Here is a 23,599-nt window from a genome sequence, read left to right on the forward strand (position 1 = left end):
TTGTTTTAACTTACTAGATTTGATGCTTTTATCAAAAGTTAAGCATCAAAAGTTATATCTGCAAATTGTGCAAGTGTATCGTTGTAGCTCCAATGTACAACTCTTATTCCGTAAGGGTCTTTTTGTAGCTTTATTCCTATATATCTCATTTTCCTCCTCATGTGTTAGATCACTTACACTTAGTCCTTCTTTTTTGGAGAAATTGTTCTCATCAAAATCCTCCATTATGGAGAGAATCATGGTATCTTTATTCTTACTGGATATTGCTGTTAAAAACTTCACCTCAACCATACATGCGAGAACGCATATTGGCAGTACGAACACACTTAGAAAGATGGTCTTTGTAGTGTCGTACTCTGAGCCCCTTGTATCCTCCTCTGAGGAAAGAGTTTCTTTTAAATTCCTCTTTGTTGAGCAAAGAGAGACCTTTTTGATGTATATCCCTCAACTGCGAGGTGTGTGTCTTCTCATATCAATTTCAAATGGGAGAAAACATGTTTTTCCGTCATTGATGTCTATCTCAATGTGAATGGATACGCTTGTGTATCATTGTACACCAGCCATACGCAAGGACTTTATCTCTCTACGAAGCTTATTGCTTGGCTCGGGACCGTGGATGGCAATCATATGGCTTTGGGTTTCTCTTCTATTTGCAGACTATGGTTCTGGGACTGTGAGATGTATTTCTCATCCTTCTTGCGACCTCCCTTTTCAGGGAATGGGTGTTTCGACACTTCAGACGCAATATTGGAAGCGTAAAACTGCTAGGAATCTTATGAATCCTATGCGGCAATGTTTATCATCGGAGTTATCAGTTTGGCAACAGATCACACTCCCATCTTTGGATGGCCTACTAGCATAGTAGAGATCTTTATCTTTTGGGTCTTTAATCCCTTTGTTTTAGTTTTTAAGCCTAGTTATGTTTATTTCTGTTATATTTCATGGTTTGTTGTATCATGTGTTGTAAACAACATACCATGGTCAAATCTCCTCCTGTGTAAGTTTACTGGTCTGTGTTCGGCTCCCCTTAGAGGAGAGTTTGTAAACCTGTAACTTAATCTAAAGGAGTGTTTGTCGACAAAAAAATAAAAGAGAACAAATGATAAATGATGGAAATGGGACTAAACTGAACATGAATGTCGTGAAGACCAAAGAGAGAGTGGGTGTAAAATGTGGTGCTGATTGATTTGTTGAGCCGAATAACCAAAAAAAAAAAAGAAGGAAATGGGGACATGTGAGTTGTTGGGTCTCTTCTTGTCTCTATTTCAAGTGGTGAGCCCCCCTCTCTTGATGATCCCTTTTAGCCCTTTAATTTCTTATCGTAACTGTCCACGTGGCGTCTCCCCTGCCTTTTGTCTTCTTCTCTCATTCACATGTGATTCTCTGTTCTGCTTCCACATTTATAAACCCCTAGCTTACACCCTTCCTCCACATGCTTTGTTAAATTGTTTACATCACCACAATTATTGAAATTAAACTAACTTCTTTTGAACTTAAAAAAGTAACAATTTTTCTCACTTGCTTCTGACTTTAGTTAATTTATCCAACAAAAGTTACATGAATTAGAGACTTCTGACTTTTGTATCTCGTGCTCCTTCTTCTCTTTTTGGATATTTAGTTACATGAACTAGAGTAGAGAGTGGGTAGAATTTGTGGTTATATGTGCTTTCCTTTTGTGAGAATTACAACTTTGGTAAGTACCGAAATTACAATTTGAATGAAACCATACTTCATACCAATTAAAATCAACATACAATTAAATTATTTAGTGAACAAGAATCGCATTTATTATACTCTCTTCGCAGCGCCATATACACTACCTCAATCATTTGGAGCCTTTCGTTCTGTAGGAACAAATAATATGGGCAACTTATGGTTTGGCATCTATATACCATGCAAACTAGCTATGCCCTATTTTTTTTGCTTTTATATTGACTATACATATATCCCACATGGCAAAGAACTATGATGTTTTTGTAATTATACCATGTCATGTGACCATCATCGTCATGACATAAAATAGCTATGCCCTATTATCTTGCTTTTATATTGACTATGCATATATCCCACATTGAAAGAACTATGATGTTTTTGTAGTTATACCATGTCATGTGACCATCATCCTCATGACATATATGACATGAATGTCAGATATATTAACATGACACGTTTGTCTCCATCTAACGCCGGCGCACCATATATCAAAGTCATGTTAATTTGTCAATTAAGCCAATTAGCTCATCAAAAGCTGGACCACGATATGAATTTTCTTTCATAGTTTAATTTTTCCATTAGAAATTTCGAGAAGCAATCTTCTTTTGGCTTCTACAATATTTCTTCTTTATGATCTCTTATGTTTGTATATTTAGCTGTTTACAGCAAATAGTTTTCGTACAAAAGCTATGAGGATTGGTTACCAACTTAAATTATCAGCAGAAAGGAGTTTATTTCTTAATAAACCAATGATTAATACATAGTATTATGTATGTATTTAATATTCTTATCCATCAAACTCAATTAGTCAATTATTATCTCCGCTTTGTATACATAGTTGCTACTTTTGCTAAGCAGACATAATCCATGATATTATGAAAAAAGCTCGTTAAATAAACCACAATATCTAACAATTATACAAATAGATATACTCTTCTTGAGTTCTCTTTGTGAAAACATTTAACATACAGATATGATCTAAAGTGATATATCAAACATGACTAACTAAAATATAAAACCGCTGAAATAAGTAATACAATAATGTTATACAAAGTAATCACTGATTTGCGTCAATACATTACAAAAATAGCAATAAATAAAATTGATTAGCTATGGATGCAAATAATTTGGATTCGCTTTGGTATTTGGTAACCGACCCTAATAGTCATTCCACGGGTTAGCTTCATCGCACTAACTTCACCGCACGCCAAAAACATATGTCGATCAAGCTATAGAAGGATTGAAGAGCCACACTTTTTGTTCGATATATACAAAATAAAATTATAATAGTAAAAAACCAAATGTTATTCCGGAATCTAAAGTTACTTGTCGTATTAAAATTTTGTTTTTAAGTCGTAGGGAAATGTAAAATTGACGTGGCGCATCTCGAGGCTAACGACTTATTAGCAGGCCGCAGGCCGAAGGTGAATTGTTTTATAATTAGATTTGTATATAAATCATTATTTTATCTAATAGTTTAGTCTTTCATCAACATAATACCAAAGTTCTCTATTAAATTGAATAGATTTTTTTATTAATGTTGAGTGCAATAATCTGTTTTCAATAGGATAAAGTAAACTGCAGCAACCTAACAAGTTTGGAGCAACGACTTCTTGTTGCGGTCGCGAAAAGTTAGATATGAAATATGTGTGCATACATTACTACTCTATATGACTAAACATGTAACATTAAATATATGTAGTACATAATTAGTAAGTATTGCTTTGCGCATTTCGTTTTTGTGTTTAAATTTTCAACAAATTTTACTGAAGGAACTAAAACTGATATGGTATATACAACCGATTTATATAGAGATTTATCTCTTGGTGTTGGAAATATTTGAATCACTTGCGATGGAAACAATGGATATCACATTATCAACCAATGATAGTCTAAAAAAAACTTTCTATATATATAGAAATATTATGCTAATGTAAGTCGAAAAACTGTTATCAAAAACTTATTTAAACCGTTATATGAATGAATTAGTAGTCTTTTTGTAATCACACAAAATGGTCAAATGACGTATCAAGGTACGTAGTCTCTCCAATTTCGTTTAATATTGTTGAGAAAAAATAATTAGCGATCGATGAGTTGTAGTATCAATATATTTATTTGTCAACAGAATTTTAGATTTGTTAAGATTAAGTTTAACCTCCACACGTAAGCTAAGTCTCTCTAGCTTCTAAACTACATTTTGATGAAGAAGCTGTGTAAAGTGTAAACTAATGTCCAATTCGTTAAGAGTTTCGAAGTAATATTTGAGAATTACACATCTAATACGTAATTTAGTATCTAAATTAACTAATGAAGGGCTAAAAAAGCGGTGGAGGAATAATAATAATTGGTGGAAAAGGTGCTCTCTGACGACGATTCGATGATCTCTGACGACGATTCTAGCCGCACATGGTGGTCCCCTATTTTACTCACACATCCTTGATATAATATATGACCATCTTATATCATCGCATACACATACATAAATTGATTAGTAACCACATGATGATTAGAAAGAGACAAAAAATAAAAATAATTGCCGCCCGATAAAATAGCTTCCTTATAAAGCAACACTTCTTTCTTCTTTCTCTCTTCACTTTTCTTTTTTTCACCTTTTCTCACCCTTCCCAAACAAAACAATAACAGAGGAGACTCACAAGTCACAACACAATGTGCGACTCAGATCTTCCTGTCTCTCGTTGTTCTTCCTACGAAGCTGACGTTGATTCCGACAGCGAGATCTCTACTACCTCCAGCTTCAGTTCTTGTTCTTACAGTGGATCTGATGAAGAAGAAGAGTTCGACAATGGTTTTGGTGTTGCTCGGTCCAAGAAGCAGACGAAGAAGCTGGAGAAGAAGAAGAGCAATGTGTTGTTAGAAGGCTACGTTTTAGATTCAGCGGTCAACGATGATTTGAAGAGAACCAAGAGTTTAACTGACGATGATCTCGAGGAGCTTAAGGGTTGCGTGGATCTTGGATTTGGTTTCAACTACGAGGAGATCCCTGAGCTTTGTAATACTTTACCTGCTCTTGAGCTTTGTTACTCCATGAGTCAGAAGTTCATCGATCAAGATCATCATCACCATTACCATTCTTCTTCTTCTTCTTACCCGGAGAAGAAATCTTCGGTTCTTGATTCTCCTGTAAGTCCTATTGCTAGCTGGAAGATCTCTAGTCCTGGTAAGTCTCAAGTTTTCGAAAGTTCTTTCCAATTGCATTTTATATGTTTATGTTTTGGTTTTCTGATTATGTTTTTTTTGGGTGAAAACAGGTGATAATCCAGATGATGTTAAAGCAAGGTTGAAATTTTGGGCACAAGCTGTGGCTTGTACTGTGAGATTATGTACTTGATGAAGAGATTTGGATTTTGATCAATCAAAAAGTTGAGGAATCAACGGACGGGGGAAGGAAGATGATTGAACAAGTTTGCAGGAGTGAAATCTCTTTATGAGACTGGACCTGCTTGGATACACACCCATTGTTGTAAAGCTCTTTGTTCTGACTGTGTGTATAAAATGATTAATGATCAACCAAGATTTTGCTTAGGACATTGTTGTAATGAATGATTTGATAATAAGAGGAAATAAATGAAAACAGCTGTGTTCTTTATTGATATTTCATAAACATATTTGGGGTCTTGTTACAGACATGTGGTTCACAGATTCAATCAAGCATCTTCTTTTCCATGAATTGTGTTAGATAAAACATACAGGTTGGTACGGGATAAGTATAGAAGTGGCTCTCATTCTCAGTATCAGACATGTTTGATACGATGCTTTTGCTCTTCTGTCCTGCACCAAAACAGTCCACATTATATTCCTTTGTCTCCATGAGCATTTCCAGAGAAAATAGTTCTGATTCCTGGACTTGAAAGTGTGATAACCAATTTCACAAGATTCTGTTGCTTCTATGTTTCACTCATGAGCTTGTAGGAGGAATTATTACAAACCTAACTGCCCCTAAGAGTTTGGCAACAGTTGCATTCCAAGTTCTAACTACAGATATAAATGTTCACATGCCACATAGAACTTTATCTAACCCTTTATAACTTACAACCTATGAATTAGTTTGTTGTCTTATTCCAGAGAGGGAAAGTGAGATTGATCTGATATAGAGAGATCTCATTGGGGGCTTGAAAAAAAACTCACCTTTAACATGTATGTTCAAGCTGATGCCAATAGCTTCACTATGTCCTTCTACAATAAGAAGAGCGAGAAAACTACAGAGTAAGATCCTTTAATGATCTAGAGAAATGATAGCAATGTAAGAGGGGAAACATCTACTAACCTCAATTTCAAGAGGTGATGTAGTTGGAGCATATCGGTCCACAACATTTCCTTGTTTGTCTACCAGAAACTTTGCGAAATTCCACTTGATAGAATCACCAAACAATCCTCCTTTTTGTTCTTTTAAGAAATTGTAAAGGGGAGAAGTGTTCTTTCCATTGACTTCAATCTTGCATTAGAAAAGAAGACATGTAACTACTACAAAGATATGAAACCGTGTGGGAAAAATTGAGACACAGTGCAAAAGTTTTTGAGACCTTGTCAAAAATTGGGAATTCTGCTTTGAATATATTGCTAACTGTTTCCTTGATCTGTATGTTGCTACCTGGCTCTTGGCTGCCAAATTGGTTGCAAGGAAATGCTAAGATCTCAAGCCCTGAAACGATGCTTCCCTCAATACTTAACAATTATTCCATTAGTTATAATAAGCCTAAGAAAGCCACAGCAAGATAAAGAGACATACCTTGAGATTTGTACTTGGCATACAAAATGTTCAACTCTTTGTAGTTTCCATGTGTTAGACCACTGCCCATTCATGACAACAAGATTCTAGATTTAATGCCATTATAAAGTCACATTATATGCAACGCTTCTGTTAGCCATTGTATCATAATCACACTAGATGGTAGATGCAATTCCTAACATAACTTATAAGCTAACAGTTTGTGAGGATTTAGGAGATGGAATAGGTATTTCTGAAAAACTAAAGAGTTAGTAGCGTACCACTTAGAGGCTACATTGACGATAAGAAGCACTTTTCCGGTGAACTTGCTCAAACTCACATCTTTACCTTCGATGTCCTGAATTTTCAATTAAAGACATTGATACGGAGTTACAATGTTATGACAAATATAATCTTGTAGAACTCGTAAACTTAAACGGCATAGTGTCATTACAAGATTCACTTAAAAAGCAAAACACAAAACAAAAGCTATCTAAGTCTAAATGAAGGCACTCATCTAGATTTCAGTATCTTAGCTAAATCCCTAAGTAAAACATAAAATTTTCATAAATAAAACATCAGCAATTACGATATTAACATCAATCTCTTTGATTTCCTATTAAAAATCACATCTTTGTACTCAAATTACAAATCAATTCAATCAAGTCGAATGATTTATTCAGAATCAGGACTAAACATCGACGCGACGTGAACTACTGGCTTCTAAATACGCCTAGTTTAAGCTGATATACCTTAACGGAAATGTTGTAGATGGAACTGGATGATTGTTCCACAGTGGATGAAGAAGAAGAAGAAGGGTATCTGTAGATGTAGAAGACAAAAGCTAGAAACAAGAAGAGAACCAACTTTTTAGTCTTAGAGGGAGCTCGATGATTGACCCATCTGCTTGATTTAGGCATCGCAGAAAAAGAAATAATTTTTTTTGCTTAGTCTTCTCTTCCGTGAACAAGGACGACGATATCAGAACAGAACAGAACAAGCATGTTGACTTGGTATTACTATTTTACTTATTTAGTAATGTCTGAAGCTTTGATAGGCTTTACATGGGCCACGATTTAGTTGTTAAGCCCATATCAGCCTTGAAAACACTATTGCTGACTTCTAATTATAAATAGTAGATTTAATTGCACCTTTTCTCTTCAATGGTCACACTCTAGAATAACAAGTTTACTTTCAGATGAAAATCTAGACATATATGAATAAGGATTAACGAACAGTCGTATCACAAAACCGTCAACTACATGGTAAATGGGACTGCTTTATAGTGTCCCGAAAAAAAAAACACTGAAGTGGATAATAATACTAGTGAGTAGCGGAAGCAACTTTCTCGAAGTTCTCTGATTCAGAATCATCTTCAGAGAAGCTTGGCGGTTTAGGAGTGAGGCCTAATGTCTTGAACATGAGCTGGTCAGCGTCAAAATCATTGTTTGGTGTGGTTAAAAGCTTCTCACCGGTGAAGATAGAGTTTGCACCAGCAAGGAAACAGAGAGCTTGTTCGGGCATTGAGAACCGGACTCTCCCAGCAGATAACCTCACCATTGCTTTTGGCATTACGATACGTGCGGTTCCAATCATCCTGATCATTTCCCATATCTCAACCGGCTGCAAAAAACACAAAAGGTTTTCAAATCCCTTTACCATAATGTAGCTATGACTTGCATTTTGTGCTTTTGGATTGTGGAGATTTACCTTCTGGTTTTCAAGAGGAGTGCCTTTCACTGCAAGCAGCGCATTGATGGGAACACTCTCGGGGTGAGAGGGAAGTGTTGCTAGTGTGTGTAACAACCCTACTCTGTCCTCCTCTGCCTCTCCAAGCCCTATGATTCCTCCTGTTCATCCGTTAAGAGAAAAGACTTTAGAACACATTTGTTGTTCTTATCCATATGGATTTTATCAAATCAACAAATATTAGGGAATAGTGAGTGTAATGATCAAGATGGAGACAGGTTTTCGTATAGTGTCAGAATTTCTTTGTTTTCATATCGAAGTTACCTGAACAGACGTTGATTCCAGCATCACGAACATGCTCAAGAGTTTCAAGGCGATCATCATAACTTCTAGTAGTGATAACGTTTGGGTAGTACTCTCTTGAAGTATCAAGATTGTGGTTATACGCAGTTAGGCCAGCCTTCTTTAGCTCTAAAGCTTGTTGTTTCTCAATCATGCCTAAGGTGCAGCAAACTTCCATCCCCATGCCTCTGTTGCGAAGTGAGAGTCAAGAAAGTAAGCATAAAGATGTTACAGCCAAGAGACTATATTCAACATCTTGTTCACTTTTCTCACGGATCCAAGTTCACTTTGACAGGATTACTTTGACAGATAAAATGATAAAATCACTCAACAGATTCATTCAAAAACCAATAAAAAGAATGCACAACACTTTTTTAGTAATCGTAGCCTGTGAATCATATTTTAGGCTATAGAGCAGTTGCTTTAATACGGAAAGCAGTTGCAAGGAGATCATATGTAATAGAAACAAGGAGATTTAAAATGAAAGTCCAACTTAAAAAGGTATTATAATAACTCCTCAGGTATTGCCAACAATAGTAAGGGAAAGGTACCTTATTTCTTTGATGTATTCAAGTATTTGGCTGAAGTTGGTTTTCCGTCCAATAGTATCTCGCCAAGCAGCACCCATACAAAAACGCGTGCTACCAGCTTCTTTTGCCTAACAACGCATTAACTTCGTTAATTCAAATCAGAGGAGCCTTATTACACTCTTAAGATTCTCGGATCCTACATTTTCAGTTGTAAACATCCTCAAACTAGTAGTTTTATAGAGAAAAATGAGTGTCTACAGAATGCATCTTAGACTCTTTTGGGTAGAAAACAGATTGATGAATACATATGCCACATCAGGGGATAAAAGCAAAGTTCCATAATGGGACTAGATTATGAAACCTTCCTGCCAGTTTTAACATTCCTCAAGTTTCTTTCTAATACATTGTTCTAAAGAACATACATTCAGCAAAAAATATATTCACAAGAAAACTGCTAACCTTCTTTGCAGCATCAATGACAGCATCCTTGGACATGAGTCTTTGTGCCTTCACTCCAGTGCTATATCTGGAGGATTGAGGACAATATGAACAGTCTTCACTACACCCACCAGTCTTTATGGAGAGGAGAGTACATTGCTGAACCTCCCCGAAGTTATGAACATGTCTATGAACCTGAGCCTGAAAACCCAAACAGCCCACATAACAGAATCAGATGAGCAACCAAATGAAGAATACCAAAGACAATGTTCTGGGAATATACACTAAATTCCTCAGACAAGAATCCTGGAAGTTAAGACAAATGTTTCAAAGAGATTCAAGTTCAGGGCTAAACTAAAAATCGATACTTTCATCCGATTTTTATTGTAATTTGACAGAAACTAGAGTAGATTGAACAACAAAGGGAAGAGTAAGTGAGAGAGAGTCGAGAAGGGGAAAAAAAAATTACTCCATGGAAGAGGAGGTCAAGAACAGGAGAATCATAGACAGCCTTGATTTCTTCTCTGCTCCAGTCATTTCTTGGACCTTCTCTGATGGTCCTTTCAGCTTCAGATGAAGCAGCAGATGAAGAAGAGTAAGAATAGCAAGAAGCAGACTGTAGACCACCCGACGAGGCAAAGGGTCTCAACTGAGATCGAAACACCGATCGAACCAGCATCATTTGATCTGCAAATCAGATGACTTTTTTTTACCAGATTTGGTGGTTTGTGCTAAAAAAGTTTTCACTCCAGTGAGACTCTTTACCTAACCAAAGCCAGCCACCGTTGGAGTTTCCGCCTTTGTGTGGTCCTACAAGAACATAGTGACAAAACTCCGACAATTAAATGGGCTTTAAGAGGCCCAGTTTATATTTTGGGCTAAAGAATAATAAGACGTTTCTTCTTTATTTCATTGAATCGTTCGTTATTGACTAGCCGGAGCCGCCGTGAGAGAGAGAAGTATCGTTTTCAAGAATATTGTCAATTGTGTAACCAAGTTGTAAAAATTCATGTGGGTAACTCATATATATAATAGACTCAGTTAACCGTTTTGGCCTGTGAAAACTGTCGCTTTTACAGCTTGTTATTTTGTATGAAGAACCATTAGACTGTTTCTTTGATGTGTCCTTTTTTTAAGAATTTTTCATGATAAGACTCGGAGAATGTATGTTTAGGCGTTCAAATAAGAATGAAACTGCAAAACAGAAGAGATGAGGCAGCAAAAAATTGAAAATGAATGCAAGTAAAACTCAAAGACAAAGAGTCAAAACTCATATACTCCAAATTGACAGAGGTGAGACTAGTATAGATGACCTTTTCTTACAAGTAGACAGATAAGAGTGGATCAACAAAATTATAGGTGAACACTGCAAACAAAAGAGATAAACGACAAACCCGGTGTTCCTTAACGTTGCACAATTTCATGTAGAACCAAAACGGAATTCAAAGTCATTATCACTTGCATGACAAGCAAGGAAGAAGCAAGACAAGGCATTCTTAACTAGTCTCAAGAAAGACCAAGGTCATGTTCTGTTTGGTGAACCAGATGCAATATCTGGATGTAAATGCTTATTGTTGTTCGTTTAGTAACAATTAGAAACTCATCTAGATACAATATCTGGATACATTTTAAAAACTCATCCAAAAAAAATTGAATTTCTGGATGAGATTTTTTAGAGAGTTTGGATGAGGTAAACTCATCCATAATTTGTAAAAGTCAAAATACCCCTATTTTAATTAAATAATTACAAAATATTTTTTTTTTCAATTCTAATATACATACAACTCTAAAATTCCAATTCTTCACCTACCAACCTGCAAAATCTCATTTTTCTCTAAAACCGCAAAATCTCGTTTTCCCGCCAAAACAGCAAAATTACATTTTCCCGCAAAAACGCAAAATTTCGCTTTTCCCGTCAAACCGCAAAATCTTGTTTTCCTACCAGAAAACATGAAACCTCGTTTTCCCGCCAAAACTGCAAAATTTTGTTTTCCCGCCAAAACTGCAAATTATGTTTTCCGTCAAAACCGCAAAGTTACGTTTCCCGCCAAAACCGCAAAATTATGTTTTTCCGCCAAAACCGCAAAATTACGTTTCCCGTCAAAACCGCAAAGTTACGTTTCCCGCCAAACTTGCGGAATCTCGTTTTCCCGCCAAAACCGCAAAATCTCGTTTTCCCGCCAAAACCGCAAAATCTCGTTTTCCCGCCAAAACCGCAAAATCTCGTTTTCCCGCCAAAACCGCAAAATCTCGTTTTCCCGCCAAAACCGCAAAATCTCGTTTTCCCGCCAAAACCGCAAAATCTCGTTTTCCCGCCAAAACCGCAAAATCTCGTTTTCCCGCCAAAACCGCAAAATCTCGTTTTCCCGCCAAAACCGCAAAATCTCGTTTTCCCGCCAAAACCGCAAAATCTCGTTTTCCCGCCAAAACCGCAAAATCTCGTTTTCCCGCCAAAACCGCAAAATCTCGTTTTCCCGCCAAAACCGCAAAATCTCGTTTTCCCGCCAAAACCGCAAAATCTCGTTTTCCCGCCAAAACCGCAAAATCTCGTTTTCTCGCCAAAACCGCAAAATCTCGTTTTCCCGCCAAAACTACAAAATTTCGTTTTCCCACCAAACTCGCAAAATCTTTTTTTCCCGCCAAAACCGCAAAATTATGTTTTCCCGCCAAAATCGCAAAATCTCGTTTTTCCGCCAAAATCACAAATTCTATTTTTCCGCCAAAACCGCAAAATTACGTTTTTCCGCAAAAAATGTAAAATTTTATTTTCTCGCCAAACTCGCAAAATCTTGTTTTCCCGCCAAAATTGCAAAATTTTGTTTTTCTACCAATAACACAAAATCTCATTTTTAAATATTTATTTAATATATAAATAAGCAAAAAAACATAAGTAAATTTAAACCACTAAAACATATTCAAGATAAAATAAAAGGCTTTTTGGTATTTTACATATATTGTTCCAGATACAGATATCAAATTACAAAACAAACATAATTGAATCGAGATACAATTTATGGATACATGAACCAATAACACAAACGAACATCATCTAGATGTTGCGTCCAGATACTGCGTCTTGATACTGTATCCAGATATTTTGTCTAGTTCACCAAACGAACAGCCTTCAAGATCGGTTAGATTCTTAAATACATAAAGACATAATGGGACGATAAGATACTTAAAAAAACATAACACATAATGGTGGCTTTCACACCAAACACTTGACTTCAAGGGACAAATGACCTGGAATTCCATCCATTGTTCTCCTTATGATAGCATTCCTTATGATACGAATGCCGTCTTGGGCACAGGATGTGAAGGTAATGTAGAAGATTGCATTCTCGGACTTGGTTTTCTTCTTAGAAAACACATCTGCTCTGGTTTGCACAATTACCTTTTTCAGGTCAAATGAACTTTCACCCAGTGATGAGAACTGCAACACAACAACATGAAGAAGAGATCTCATTATAACCTACCACCTAGTACACAAATTCCCATCCTCTTTTTGTTGTAAAAGTCTGTGTTTTTTTTTTTGTTCTCACCGGGAAAGAATTGGTGCGCAACGAGAGTTCCAACTAGAGAAGAAGCCAATCCTTTTCTTCTTCCAGCTCTGACTCTTTCAACTGCAAAAATCAAGTCAAAATGTGTTTTCTAGCTAGGCATGCTTCCTCTAAATAATGTGTGAAGGGCTAAAAAGGGAAACCTACCTCGTAGAATTGCAGGTTATCACTGGTGGTGGTAACCTCAGGCAACGAGTTGGGCATATCACCTGTGAAGAAAGCCTCCACGACAAGTTTGTCAAAGTGGTCACAGATTGGGAAGCCTTCCTTCTCTCCAAGGAGACGTGACGACCAAGAAAGATTAGGACACAATAACAATAATAATAATAATAACAAGAGATGCATAATCAAATTACAAATTACCTGGCAATAATGTGCATTGGGTTGAAATGAAACTCAAGCAGCAGCCATCTTTCACAGCTATGATGCACGGGGACGCCTGTCGACCACCGTCTCCCGTCCTGGATTCGTTACGGGGACGGATACCTGACGAAGACAGCGAAGAAACGTTTCTCAGCCGTTTCAGAGACAGCAGGGACGGCAAGCAGAAAAAGGAAACGGGAAGGTACGGAAACGGGGACGTCTCCGAGTCGTTTTTAACATAATTGAAGTGTCCCGTTTTAGAATAGGCAATTTAACCTCTTTTTTATAGAAAAACTCAAACAATAAAGGAATGATAGGGCATATTCTAGGGCATACGGCTTATATATAACGATTCACTTCCCTGCGCCCCTGTTTATATAAACGATTCACTAGTCTTTGACGTCTTCTCTGCTTTCCTTCACGAAACGTCAAAACCAGAACACGTACGTCTCTTCTTCTCTTTTCTATTTTGACTAATATTATTCAATGATCATTGTTTGATTATTTGCTATTCATGTGTGTGATCGTTGATAGACTGATCGTTGATAGACTGATCGTTTGTGATCGTTGATAGACTAATATTATTCAATGATCTTTGTTTGCTATTCATGTATGTGATCGTTGTTTGCTATTCATGTGTGTGATCGTTGATCGACATCGTTTGGTTACTTTCTTTGTTTAATCAGATGAACAATTCTCAAGGACCGGGTGAGAATATTGGTAGTAGTAGTGATGCCGCTGGTAATGAATCTACAAGTTCTACGAATGAAAGTGATGAGGCTCCACTCTGGAGTTATGTGACGAAAATAGAGAAAGTAGGAGCAACAGGAGGAACATGGAAATTCAAGTGTAGCTTTTGTGGTGAACAGCGATCAGGTTCATATTCTCGGGTTAAAGCTCACTTGCTTGGAATAAAAAATGTTGGAATCTTAGCATGTAAGAAAGTACGAATGAGTGAAAAGGTTGACATGCAAAGGCTGGAAAACGAGTTTGAGGAGAGGAAAAAAGAGTCTGGAAAAAAAGAAGTGTCTTTGCCTTGTGAGACGAATTCTGCTTTCAAGAAGAGGAAGTCTAGTTTTTCACCTATTGAAAGAGCATTTGGAATTGCAGCCAGAGACCAGTTGGATCAAGAAATCGCCAGAATGTTTTACACCGGAGGTGTGGCTTTTAATCTAGCAAGGAATCCACATTATCATAGGTCATATCAGTTTGCTGCTGCCACTAACATTGATGGTTATGTGCCTCCTGGTTATAACAAGTTGAGGACGACTTTGCTACAGAAAGAAAGAAACCATGTTGAGAGTTTATTAGTACCGCTTAAGTCAACATGGAATGAAAAAGGGGTGTCAATTGTGTCAGATGGTTGGAGTGATCCTACAAGAAAGCCACTTATTAATTTTATTAGTGTTTCAGGAAATGCTCCTCTGTTTATGAAAGCTGTGGATTGTGCTGGGGAAGTGAAAGATAAGTTCTTCATCTCTAATTTGATGAAAGAAGTTATAAATGAAGTGGGTCATCAAAAAATTGTGCAAATCATCACTGACAATGCAGCAAACTGTAAGGCGGCTGGAGAGATTATTGAGTGTACTTATCCTCACATTTATTGGACACCTTGTGTGGTACACACTCTTAATCTTGCTTTAAAGAATATATGTGCGGCAAGGAATGTGGAATCAAATTCTGAAACATATGATGCATGCAATTGGATAACAAATGTTCATGGGGATGCTCTTGCAATCAAACATTTTATCATGAACCACAGCATGATACTAGCAATATTCAGTAAGTTCTCTCCTCTTAAGTTACTTGCAGTGGTTGATACTCGTTTCGCTTCCATTGTTGTGATGCTTAAGAGATTGAAGCTTATCAAAACTGGCCTCCAGTCCATGGTTATAAGTGAGCAGTGGTCTACTTATAGAGATGATGACATAGGAAAAGCGAACTTTGTTAAGGAGAAACTTTTGGATGATGACTGGTGGGATAAAGTCACTTATATTATTGATTTCGCTAGGCCAATCTATGATATGATTAGATATTGTGATACCAATAAACCATGCCTTCACTTGGTATATGAGATGTGGGATTCCATGATTGAGAAGGTGAAAGCTGAGATATACAAGAAAGAAGGACTTCAAGGATCTGAATATAGTCTCTTTTTTGATGTTGTTTATGATATCTTGGTGGCTCGTTGGGCAAAGAATAACACTCCTCTACATTGTTTAGCTCACTCTCTAAATCCAAGGTATGTGATTTTAAAATAAATGTTTGTGATTCTTGTTACCTTGCCACATGTTATATAAATATAACATATTTTTTGTATGTCGTAGATTTTATAGTGAAGCTTGGCTACTTGGAGATGAAACCAGAATTAGTCCTCATAAGGATGCTGAAATCTCAACTGAAAGGATGAAATGTTTCCAGAGATTGTTTCCTAGTAGTGAAGATCATACTAAGGTGATGAATGAGTATGCATTATTCTCGATGAAGAGTGGTCATTTTCAGGATCTGATATGCATTTTGGGGATGGAGAATATGGAACCTATGAACTGGTGGGTAAACTTTGGTGCTAAAACTCCTCTCCTCCAAACACTGGCTTTTAGACTTCTTGGACAACTTAGCTCTTCTTCTTGTGCTGAACGCAATTGGAGTACTTACTCGTTCATCCACTCACTCAGAAGAAACATATTGACTACAAGTCGTGCTGAAGACTTGGTTTACATCCACAACAATTTGCGGCTTCTATCAAGAAATACTGATGAATATCAAAATGAAAAGACCAAGCAGTGGGATGTTGGTGGAGATGAAAGTGATATTCAAGCTGAAGCAGGAATTATGGAGTTATCAAATCTTTCATTAGATGATCCGGATTTTGAAAATCAATTCCTCAATAATTAGTTTTTTATTATTATTTAAGACAAATTTTCTTATATTTTGAGACTTATATTTATAATTATTATTTATGTTGAGACTTATATTTATAATTTTCTTATATGTTTATTGAAGTACCCATGCCGTACCCGTATCTACTAATTTTTACTTTGACGTTTTCCGTCCCCGTTTCTGTACCCGATTCCTGTTCCCGTACCCGTTTCAGTGCAACGTAGTTTCACAGACTCAACTACCCTTGTTAAGAACTCGCCAATGGAAAACTCGTAAATGGAAAACTCTCGAGTTGGATCCCTTGCATAAAATTTTACAAGCCTAGGATATTCCTCGTCGTCTAGGCAGAAAAATTCAAGGTTTGTCCGCTGCGAAGAAGATGAGAATAGATTTTAAGAAATTGTACGATATATTTGATAAGATACAAAACAATAAAAATGGTAAACAAGACTTACATTTTGGAGATTGTAGCAGTGAAGCCCAACTTTACCAAACAGCTCATCATCCACTCTATAATAACTCTGATGGATGGAGAGGGTCCAAAATCAGAATAATGATATATATGATATGATATGATATGGATCAGTAGCATAAAATAAAACCCCCCAGAATTACGTAAACAAGAGTGCAAAAATTACCTTAGCTGGCTCATCGTAGGGAAAGGAGGTCAAAGGGAATTCATTGTCAAAGATAGGTGCATAGTCATAGTCAGGAGTAGAAGGAGGAGAGTAAACAGGAGAAGGAGGAGAGTAAACAGGAGGAGAATTAGGACAGTAAACAGGAGGAGAATTAGGCCAGTTAAAAGAAGGAGAAGGACAGTAATCAGGAGAAGGTGGTTCGTATGTTGATCGTGAAATGCAAGTTTCCTCGTCAGAGGGCCCATCCCACAACATATTCTTGCCAAGCTTAAAAGATTCAATAGCATTGGGGCGCAAAAATCCGCCCGTAACAGCAACTGCCTCGATAGAGAGTAATTACCGCGGACGGTTGGTACAGGGATCATATAGAAATTTTCCCGTAATTCCAGCCGATGATGATATGGTGTTAAAGCATCATACAATTCTTTTGCACCAAAGGAAAAAAAAAATTAGAATCATGATCAGAGTTAGATGATGCAAAAGAGAGAGAGATCCACAATATAGAAGAAATCCAATTACCTTGTAAGTCGGAAGCCTACTGGTTTCTTGTAGCTTTAACAAAGCGAAAGACATTTTTGGAAGATTTTGAAAAAAAAAAAAAAGATTCGATAATCTCCCACACAGGACTCTCCAACCCTAATTTATAGTACTTGCCACAATCAATCAGGAATTCAACGCAGTTTTATGAAAAGCAATTCGCCAAATCAAATAAGAATACAATCTTATGGGTCTGGTGAGATTTCAGCTTAAATGGGCTTTAGTAGGCCCAATTTATATATATTGGGCTTAAAATAGTAGTCAATTGGAACAACGACGTTTGATTCTTTGTTTCATTGAATCGTTGTTGACTAGCCAGAGCCGCCGTGAGAGAGAGAGAAGAAATGAGCGGCGGAGGAAACAACGTCGTGAACAAAGTGTTCTACGCGACGTCGTATCATCCGATTCAAGCTGGAAGTATCGACGGAACCGATGTTGCTCCACATGATAACGGCGTACGTCGAGCTCTCCTCTGTTATAACGCCGGCTTATGTATACACACTTTTATCTCTGTTCCTCTCTTCAGTGTTTCTGTGTTTCTGAATTCTAAATAGTCATTGATTCTGGTTTGTTTTGGAAGATGATCCTTCTGGTGATTCGAAAGCTGTTGGAGATCCTTACTGTACTCTCTTCGTGGGTCGTCTGTCACATTATACTACGGAGGATACTCTTCGAGAGGTTAATGATTGAAATTTCACTTAGTTTTGCGTTTTGTGTTAACTATGTTTTGAGTATGTTTGTGGGTGTTTCTTCTTCCCAGGTAATGATGAAGTATGGTAGGATTAAGAACTTGCGCTTGGTTAGGCACATTGGTAAGATTTTGCCAGTGTTCTTCTGCTTATGATATCAGCACTTTACTTCATCTTTAGGAAATTTATGATCTTTGGTTTGTTGCTTCTACCAAGCTATTGTCTTAGTAGAACTGTGATTATAGATTTACTCTACTTTCCACATTGTGTAGATTTTGTCTGATTTTGCCAGTGTTCTGCTTATGATATCACCACTTTGCTTTTATCTTTAGGAAGTTTATGATCTTTCTGTTTCTGATGGTTTGTTGCTTCTACCGAGCTATTGTCTTAGCAGAACTGTGATTACACATTGTGTAGATTTTGAGTCTCCTCTTCTTGTTCCCTTTTTGTAGTGACGGGTTCTTCACGAGGATATGCTTTTGTTGAATTTGAGAGCGAAAAGGATATGCTCCGTGCTTATGAGGTGCTGTGATGCTAAAAGTTTGCGTTTTTACCTCTTGTTTTTGTTCTTGAAAGCTGTCTGAAATCCTTACTAAGCCAACGCATTGAAGATATCCATGTACATGCTGGTTTCTGGAAACTGGTGTAGTTTGTCAGAGTGAGAATGTTTGTGGTGTGTTTACAGGATGCTCATCATTCACTAATAGATGGTAGAGAGATTATTGTTGATTACAATCGGCAGCAACTGATGCCTGGATGGATACCAAGAAGACTAGGTCTGCCGTTCTTTAACTTCTTTTTTTTGTCTCTCATGAGGAGTTATATCTTCATTCCTTGTAGTAGATTAAATCTTCTTCTCTCTAAACAGGAGGTGGGCTTGGTGGTAGGAAAGAATCCGGACAACTTCGTTTTGGAGGACGAGAAAGACCATTCCGCGCTCCCTTGTACGGTTTTGTTTTGCTCTTCATTTAGCTTTTCCAAAGATATAACACCAGCAGCAAAGCATAGTTGGCATGAACCTTCTTCTGACTTTCATATTCCTTTAAGTGGGCATTCTTTCTGTTTGTTGATATCAGGCGACCAATCCCTCATGAAGATTTACAAAAACTCGGCATTCAGCTTCCACCTGAGGGAAGATATATGTCACGCACACAGGTCTACTTTGTCTTTTAACTTCAGGACCAATCTACAGTCATTCAAACTTTATCCCTGTTTTTGTGTCATGCTAGCTAGCTTTTATCAGGTTTTTTGTACATGTTCTTCTGATAGAAGTGACATATTGATGGGATTGTTCAATGCCAATATAATAAAGTTCTAAGCACTATAGCTTGTTTGTGGATGCAGATCCCATCACCTCCGAGGAGAAAAGGAAGTGTGTCGAATGATAGAGAGGAAGGATATTATCGGGAAAAGAGTTCTGTAGAAAGGGAAGAAGAGTTTAAAGAGCGAAGCAGCCATAGGTATAATCACAGTCACAGGTCGAGCTCACACACACACAGTTCGCATAGAAGACGCAGCAAAGACAGAGAGGAGCGTTCTAGGACAGAGTCCCGTTCCGATAAGAAAGAGAGATCACGAGGTACGGAAGCTAGATATGGTGACAACAAGGGTAAAGTTTCTGACAGCAAAAGATCAAAACGCGCAGAAGAAGAAGAAGAGCGCTCTCACAAACGTCATAAACACATGCATTCCCACCATCATCATCATATGAGGCCCTCTAGTCGAGATCATCATTCCTCTGACTGAATAAGTTTCTGACTTTTCTGAGAGATTATATATCTGTAATGTTTTTTATTTTCTGAGAGATTATATATCTGTAATATAGTTTTCTTTTTTAAGAATGGAGATCGATAGTGGAATCAAAGAAGTTCGTTGAGATGAAATTCAAATATGAGGGAAGTGATTCAAACATTATTTTCCAGTGGAAAATTTCCACACACATATCTAGCTCGATCCATTTTTTTTTCTTCTAAACATTACTATTGTTACCCTAGCTAGACGATGTTCTGTTTATTAGGGGATTGCTTTTTCTTTTTAATTGATATCATTATTATATGCACTTTTGTTATGTTAATGGACTCATGCAAATGATATGTAATTTTAATTGTTTATATATTTATATTATATTATGACATAATAAAATTATCAATATATATAAATCATTTGATTGTTATTCAGTGAGTATAGTTTACATTAAATTCAATATAAATATAAATTGTACGTATGATTGTTTATATATGACAGCAAATTATTCATATTTTGGTTCTTTGAAATGTTGAATAGATATTAACAAAAGAATAAGCAAAACATATGTAAAATATGAACAAAACATAAGTAAAATATTGTTATGTATGTGTTTTTAAAATACATAAAATAGACTCTCAAAAATATCATACTATCTATTTTTTATTGTCATATTAGCAATTTGTTAGTTCATTAAAAATATCCTTTCGTATAAAATTTTAATACAAGCTCTCAACTTTCATGTGGTTTTTTTGATATGATTGACTAATTGCTTATTCAACTTGATTCATTTGAAAAGGTTAATGCTAAATGATATTTATACAACTTATTTGGAGCTTTAGTTGATGAACATTTGAAAGTTTATAATCTGAAATTTCTTGTTGGATTGGTGATGTTATTCATGTATCAGAGACATAGATAAGAAATTCCACAGTTCGGTTAGAATACACCCTATTTCTAAAAAGGAAGCAACGACGAGTCCAAAAAAACATTTCTTGATACAATCTGTACAAATTATGAAAACCAGAGTTTGATGATAAAGCTTACCTTTTTCAGATTGTTTTTAGCTTATAACTTTAGTTTATTGATGAACAGAGTATATGTCTAAACTTGATTACTTTACCCATGCAAATAATATGTACTTTTTTAATTGTTTATATATTTAGATTATTTTATGACTATAATAAATCATCTATATATAGAAATTATTTGATTGTTATACATTGACTATAGTTTACATTAAATTATATATAAGTATAAATTGTAGGTATGATTGTTTATATATGACAGCAAATTAGTCATGTTTTGGTTATTTGAAATGTTGAATAGATATTAACAAAAAAAAAACAAAACATATGTAAAATATGAACAAAACATAAGTAAAATAGATCCAGAGTAAATCTTCTAGGACTCGTCTCGCATTTCAGCGCTGAATTCACTTGTCAACTACCTCTCCAGTCTACTAAAACTTGTCTCGCATCTCAGCGCTGAATTCACTTGTCAACCGCCACTCATGTCCCGCTGAATTTCGTCTCATGATCATGTTTATATTTCTGTATTTGTGATCTAGTTTCATGCTCTCTTTTGTATTCTTAATGTCTTTGTTTACGCCTAACATGAAATCAAAAATCTAATGGCTGTCAAAATTCTAATGGCTAACATGAAATCAAAAATCTAATGGCTGTCAAAATTCTAATGGCTGTCTATGCAGGGGTTTGAAGAATATTGTGTAACCAAATTCTGAAAGTTCATGTGGGTGACTCATATATAATAGACTCAGTAAACCGTTTTAGCATGTGAAAACTGTCGCTTTTACAGCTTGTTATTATGAAGAAACCTTTTTTAAGAATTTTTTATGATAAGAATCTGAGAATGCATGCGTTCAAATAAGAATGAAACTGCAAACAGAAGAGATGAGGCAGTCAAGACAGAGTCAAAACTCATATACTCCAAATTGACAGAGGTGAGACTAGTGTAGATTACCTTTTCTTACAAGTAGACATATAAGAGTGGATCAACCAAATTATAGGTGAATACTGCAAACAAAAGAGATAAACAACAAACCCGGTGCTCCTTAACGTTGCACAATTTCATGTAGAACCAAAACGGAATTCGAAGTCATTATTACTTTACTTGCATGACAAGCAAGGAAGAAGCAAAACAGCAAGCCAAGCCAAGGATCAAATTAAGAAGAGAGAAAAAGGGAATTCGAGTTTGCGATTATCAGAAACATCGCCAACTTGTACAAAACACTTGCAAGCTAAATCTATCATCATCAACATGAACATATAGGCTATGAAGCAGAAGGAGACAATCAACTTTAGCAGAAAGCGAGGAATCTAGAGGCACCCTCGACGAGAGTATCATATACTCAAATTTACAGTGTAAACTAAGGTGAGATTAGTGTAGATGACCTTGTCTTACAAGAAGATAGATAAGAGAGATGGAGAAACAACCATATAAAATATAGGTGAATACTGTAAATATACAAACAAACCCGGTGCTTCACTTGCATGACAAGCAAGGAAGAAGGAAGAAGGAAGAAGGAAGAAGGAAGAAGCAAGACAAGGCATTCTTAAATACATAAGACATTATGGGACGGTTGGTACAGGGATCGTATAGAAACTTTCCCCTTCCAGCCGATGATGATATGGTGTTAAAGCATCATACAGTTCCTTACAACAAACAAACAAAAAAAATTAGAATCATGCATGAGAGTTGATGATGCAAAAGAAAGAGAGAGATCCACAATATAGAAGAAATCCAATTACCTTATAAGTCGGGGGCCTACTGGTTTCTTGTAGCTTCAACAAGGCGAATGACATTCTTGCAAGATTATAAAAAAAAAAAAAAAGGATTCGATAATCAATTAAAATCTCCCACATGACTCCAACCCTAATTTATATTACCATCAACACATAATCAATCAGGAATTCAACCATAAATAAGTTAAAAGAAACTGACAATCAGTTATTGAGCTATTCTAGACTCTAAAAGCCCAATTCATCGGGTTAAAGCCATTAGACCTTTTCTCAAAAAGCCCAATTTCTTGGGAGAAAATTTACCGAAAAAGAAAAAGAAAAAAACGGACCATTGCAAAAGCCTCTTCTATTTCAACTTTGATTTTGGTTTAGGTTCCGTTTATTATGATGGGGTTGTTAAATGGGGAAGAAACAAAATTTTGGTGTAGTTTCTATGAGCAAAACCTTAGTTTTTGGCTCATAGTTTCTATATAATGATAAAATTCTGTTAATTAGTATCGCTCTCTATTGTAAAATTCTAAAACTTAAATGCTTGTAAACTAATATGATGTATACGAATGTGAGTAGGGACACGATGTTGCTGCGATGGCATGCCCTGAACGCTTCGTCGTTAGATTGGACATTTCTGAAAAGGCTCTCAAGAAAGCTAATGAAGTTAATCATATATAATTATATTAATCACTTTGCTGATAATTAACGTTTGTTGTGAGATAATGATAATCACTAATTCCGTTGATCACATGCATATATATAGACTTACGGCTCCTCACCGAAACATTATTATTATTACCCTAGCTAGACGATGTTCTGTTTATTAGGGGATTGCTTTTTCTTTTTAATTGATATCATTTATTATATGCACTTTTGTTATGTTAATCGCTGAAACTTCAGCCTCTGCTTCGAATAGAGCACGGAACACAAACGTATTTATGAACTATTATATAAGCCTAGGTTACAAGCATATCGGTATATTTCTTAGGTTACAAGCA

The 23,599-nt window shown here is 36.2% G+C and overlaps 6 protein-coding genes across 8 annotated transcripts; 3 read left to right on the forward strand and 3 right to left on the reverse strand.

Annotated features, from left to right (window-relative positions):
* LOC104782850 lies at positions 4,263-5,320 on the forward strand. The gene is made up of 2 exons (XM_010507903.2): positions 4,263-4,891; positions 4,983-5,320. The coding sequence occupies exons 1-2, from the start codon at positions 4,381-4,383 to the stop codon at positions 5,060-5,062; spliced, it is 591 nt and encodes a 196-aa protein (XP_010506205.1). The 5' UTR covers positions 4,263-4,380; the 3' UTR covers positions 5,063-5,320.
* Positions 5,298-7,443, reverse strand: LOC104782849 (probable glutathione peroxidase 3, mitochondrial). 2 transcript variants are annotated; one of them, XM_010507902.1, is made up of 7 exons: positions 7,192-7,443; positions 6,721-6,797; positions 6,461-6,522; positions 6,255-6,373; positions 5,999-6,166; positions 5,860-5,907; positions 5,298-5,497 (listed from the first exon to the last, which is right to left on the reverse strand). In XM_010507902.1, exons 1-6 carry the CDS (start codon positions 7,357-7,359, stop codon positions 5,875-5,877), a joined length of 627 nt encoding a protein of 208 aa, XP_010506204.1. In that variant the 5' UTR covers positions 7,360-7,443; the 3' UTR covers positions 5,298-5,497; positions 5,860-5,874. The 2 variants fall into 2 exon arrangements, with proteins under 2 accessions (XP_010506204.1, XP_010506203.1); XM_010507901.1 differs by having other exon boundaries at positions 5,298-5,502.
* LOC104782851 (biotin synthase) lies at positions 7,615-10,230 on the reverse strand. Its single transcript, XM_010507904.2, has 6 exons — positions 9,908-10,230; positions 9,460-9,639; positions 9,022-9,128; positions 8,453-8,658; positions 8,150-8,289; positions 7,615-8,062 (listed from the first exon to the last, which is right to left on the reverse strand). Exons 1-6 carry the CDS (start codon positions 10,118-10,120, stop codon positions 7,763-7,765), a joined length of 1,146 nt encoding a protein of 381 aa, XP_010506206.1. The 5' UTR covers positions 10,121-10,230; the 3' UTR covers positions 7,615-7,762.
* On the forward strand, positions 14,048-16,256 carry LOC104784388. Its single transcript, XM_010509417.1, has 2 exons — positions 14,048-15,603; positions 15,689-16,256. Exons 1-2 carry the CDS (start codon positions 14,048-14,050, stop codon positions 16,254-16,256), a joined length of 2,124 nt encoding a protein of 707 aa, XP_010507719.1.
* On the reverse strand, positions 16,388-17,173 carry LOC109132562 (spore coat protein SP85-like). The gene is made up of 3 exons (XM_019244258.1): positions 16,880-17,173; positions 16,697-16,762; positions 16,388-16,609 (listed from the first exon to the last, which is right to left on the reverse strand). Exons 1-3 carry the CDS (start codon positions 17,132-17,134, stop codon positions 16,388-16,390), a joined length of 543 nt encoding a protein of 180 aa, XP_019099803.1. The 5' UTR covers positions 17,135-17,173.
* LOC104782853 (U11/U12 small nuclear ribonucleoprotein 35 kDa protein) lies at positions 17,723-20,019 on the forward strand. Of its 2 annotated transcripts, XM_010507905.2 has the most exons (8): positions 17,723-17,908; positions 17,997-18,094; positions 18,177-18,228; positions 18,558-18,628; positions 18,791-18,881; positions 18,974-19,049; positions 19,182-19,260; positions 19,450-20,019. In XM_010507905.2, the coding sequence occupies exons 1-8, from the start codon at positions 17,761-17,763 to the stop codon at positions 19,849-19,851; spliced, it is 1,017 nt and encodes a 338-aa protein (XP_010506207.1). In that variant the 5' UTR covers positions 17,723-17,760; the 3' UTR covers positions 19,852-20,019. The 2 variants fall into 2 exon arrangements, with proteins under 2 accessions (XP_010506207.1, XP_019100594.1); XM_019245049.1 differs by lacking the exon at positions 19,182-19,260 and having other exon boundaries at positions 19,450-19,528.

The sequence above is a fragment of the Camelina sativa genome, chromosome 4, assembly GCF_000633955.1.
Source record: "Camelina sativa cultivar DH55 chromosome 4, Cs, whole genome shotgun sequence".
NCBI lineage: Eukaryota > Viridiplantae > Streptophyta > Magnoliopsida > Brassicales > Brassicaceae > Camelina > Camelina sativa.

Bases quoted from the DNA above. Each gene is read 5' to 3' on its own strand.
- LOC104782849 (XM_010507902.1), bottom strand. From the start codon at position 7,359: ATGCCTAAATCAAGCAGATGGGTCAATCATCGAGCTCCCTCTAAGACT. The intron at 6,523-6,720 runs GTACGCTACTAA...ATGAATGGGCAG, and splicing joins GTCAATGTAGCCTCTAAGTG to TGGTCTAACACATGGAAACT. The intron at 6,374-6,460 runs GTATGTCTCTTT...GCATCGTTTCAG, and splicing joins TGCCAAGTACAAATCTCAAG to GGCTTGAGATCTTAGCATTT.
- LOC109132562 (XM_019244258.1), bottom strand. From the start codon at position 17,134: ATGTTGTGGGATGGGCCCTCTGACGAGGAAACTTGCATTTCACGATCA. The intron at 16,763-16,879 runs GTAATTTTTGCA...TCCATCCATCAG, and splicing joins CCTACGATGAGCCAGCTAAG to AGTTATTATAGAGTGGATGA. The intron at 16,610-16,696 runs GTAAGTCTTGTT...TCTTCTTCGCAG, and splicing joins ACTGCTACAATCTCCAAAAT to CGGACAAACCTTGAATTTTT.
- LOC104784388 (XM_010509417.1), top strand. From the start codon at position 14,048: ATGAACAATTCTCAAGGACCGGGTGAGAATATTGGTAGTAGTAGTGAT. The intron at 15,604-15,688 runs GTATGTGATTTT...TGTATGTCGTAG, and splicing joins GCTCACTCTCTAAATCCAAG to ATTTTATAGTGAAGCTTGGC.
- LOC104782850 (XM_010507903.2), top strand. From the start codon at position 4,381: ATGTGCGACTCAGATCTTCCTGTCTCTCGTTGTTCTTCCTACGAAGCT. The intron at 4,892-4,982 runs GTAAGTCTCAAG...GGGTGAAAACAG, and splicing joins CTGGAAGATCTCTAGTCCTG to GTGATAATCCAGATGATGTT.
- LOC104782851 (XM_010507904.2), bottom strand. From the start codon at position 10,120: ATGATGCTGGTTCGATCGGTGTTTCGATCTCAGTTGAGACCCTTTGCC. The intron at 9,129-9,459 runs GTTAGCAGTTTT...ATGCGTTGTTAG, and splicing joins TCATTGATGCTGCAAAGAAG to GCAAAAGAAGCTGGTAGCAC. The intron at 8,659-9,021 runs GTACCTTTCCCT...ACTTCGCAACAG, and splicing joins GAATACATCAAAGAAATAAG to AGGCATGGGGATGGAAGTTT.
- LOC104782853 (XM_010507905.2), top strand. From the start codon at position 17,761: ATGAGCGGCGGAGGAAACAACGTCGTGAACAAAGTGTTCTACGCGACG. The intron at 18,229-18,557 runs GTAAGATTTTGC...CCCTTTTTGTAG, and splicing joins GCGCTTGGTTAGGCACATTG to TGACGGGTTCTTCACGAGGA. The intron at 19,050-19,181 runs GTACGGTTTTGT...TGTTGATATCAG, and splicing joins AGACCATTCCGCGCTCCCTT to GCGACCAATCCCTCATGAAG.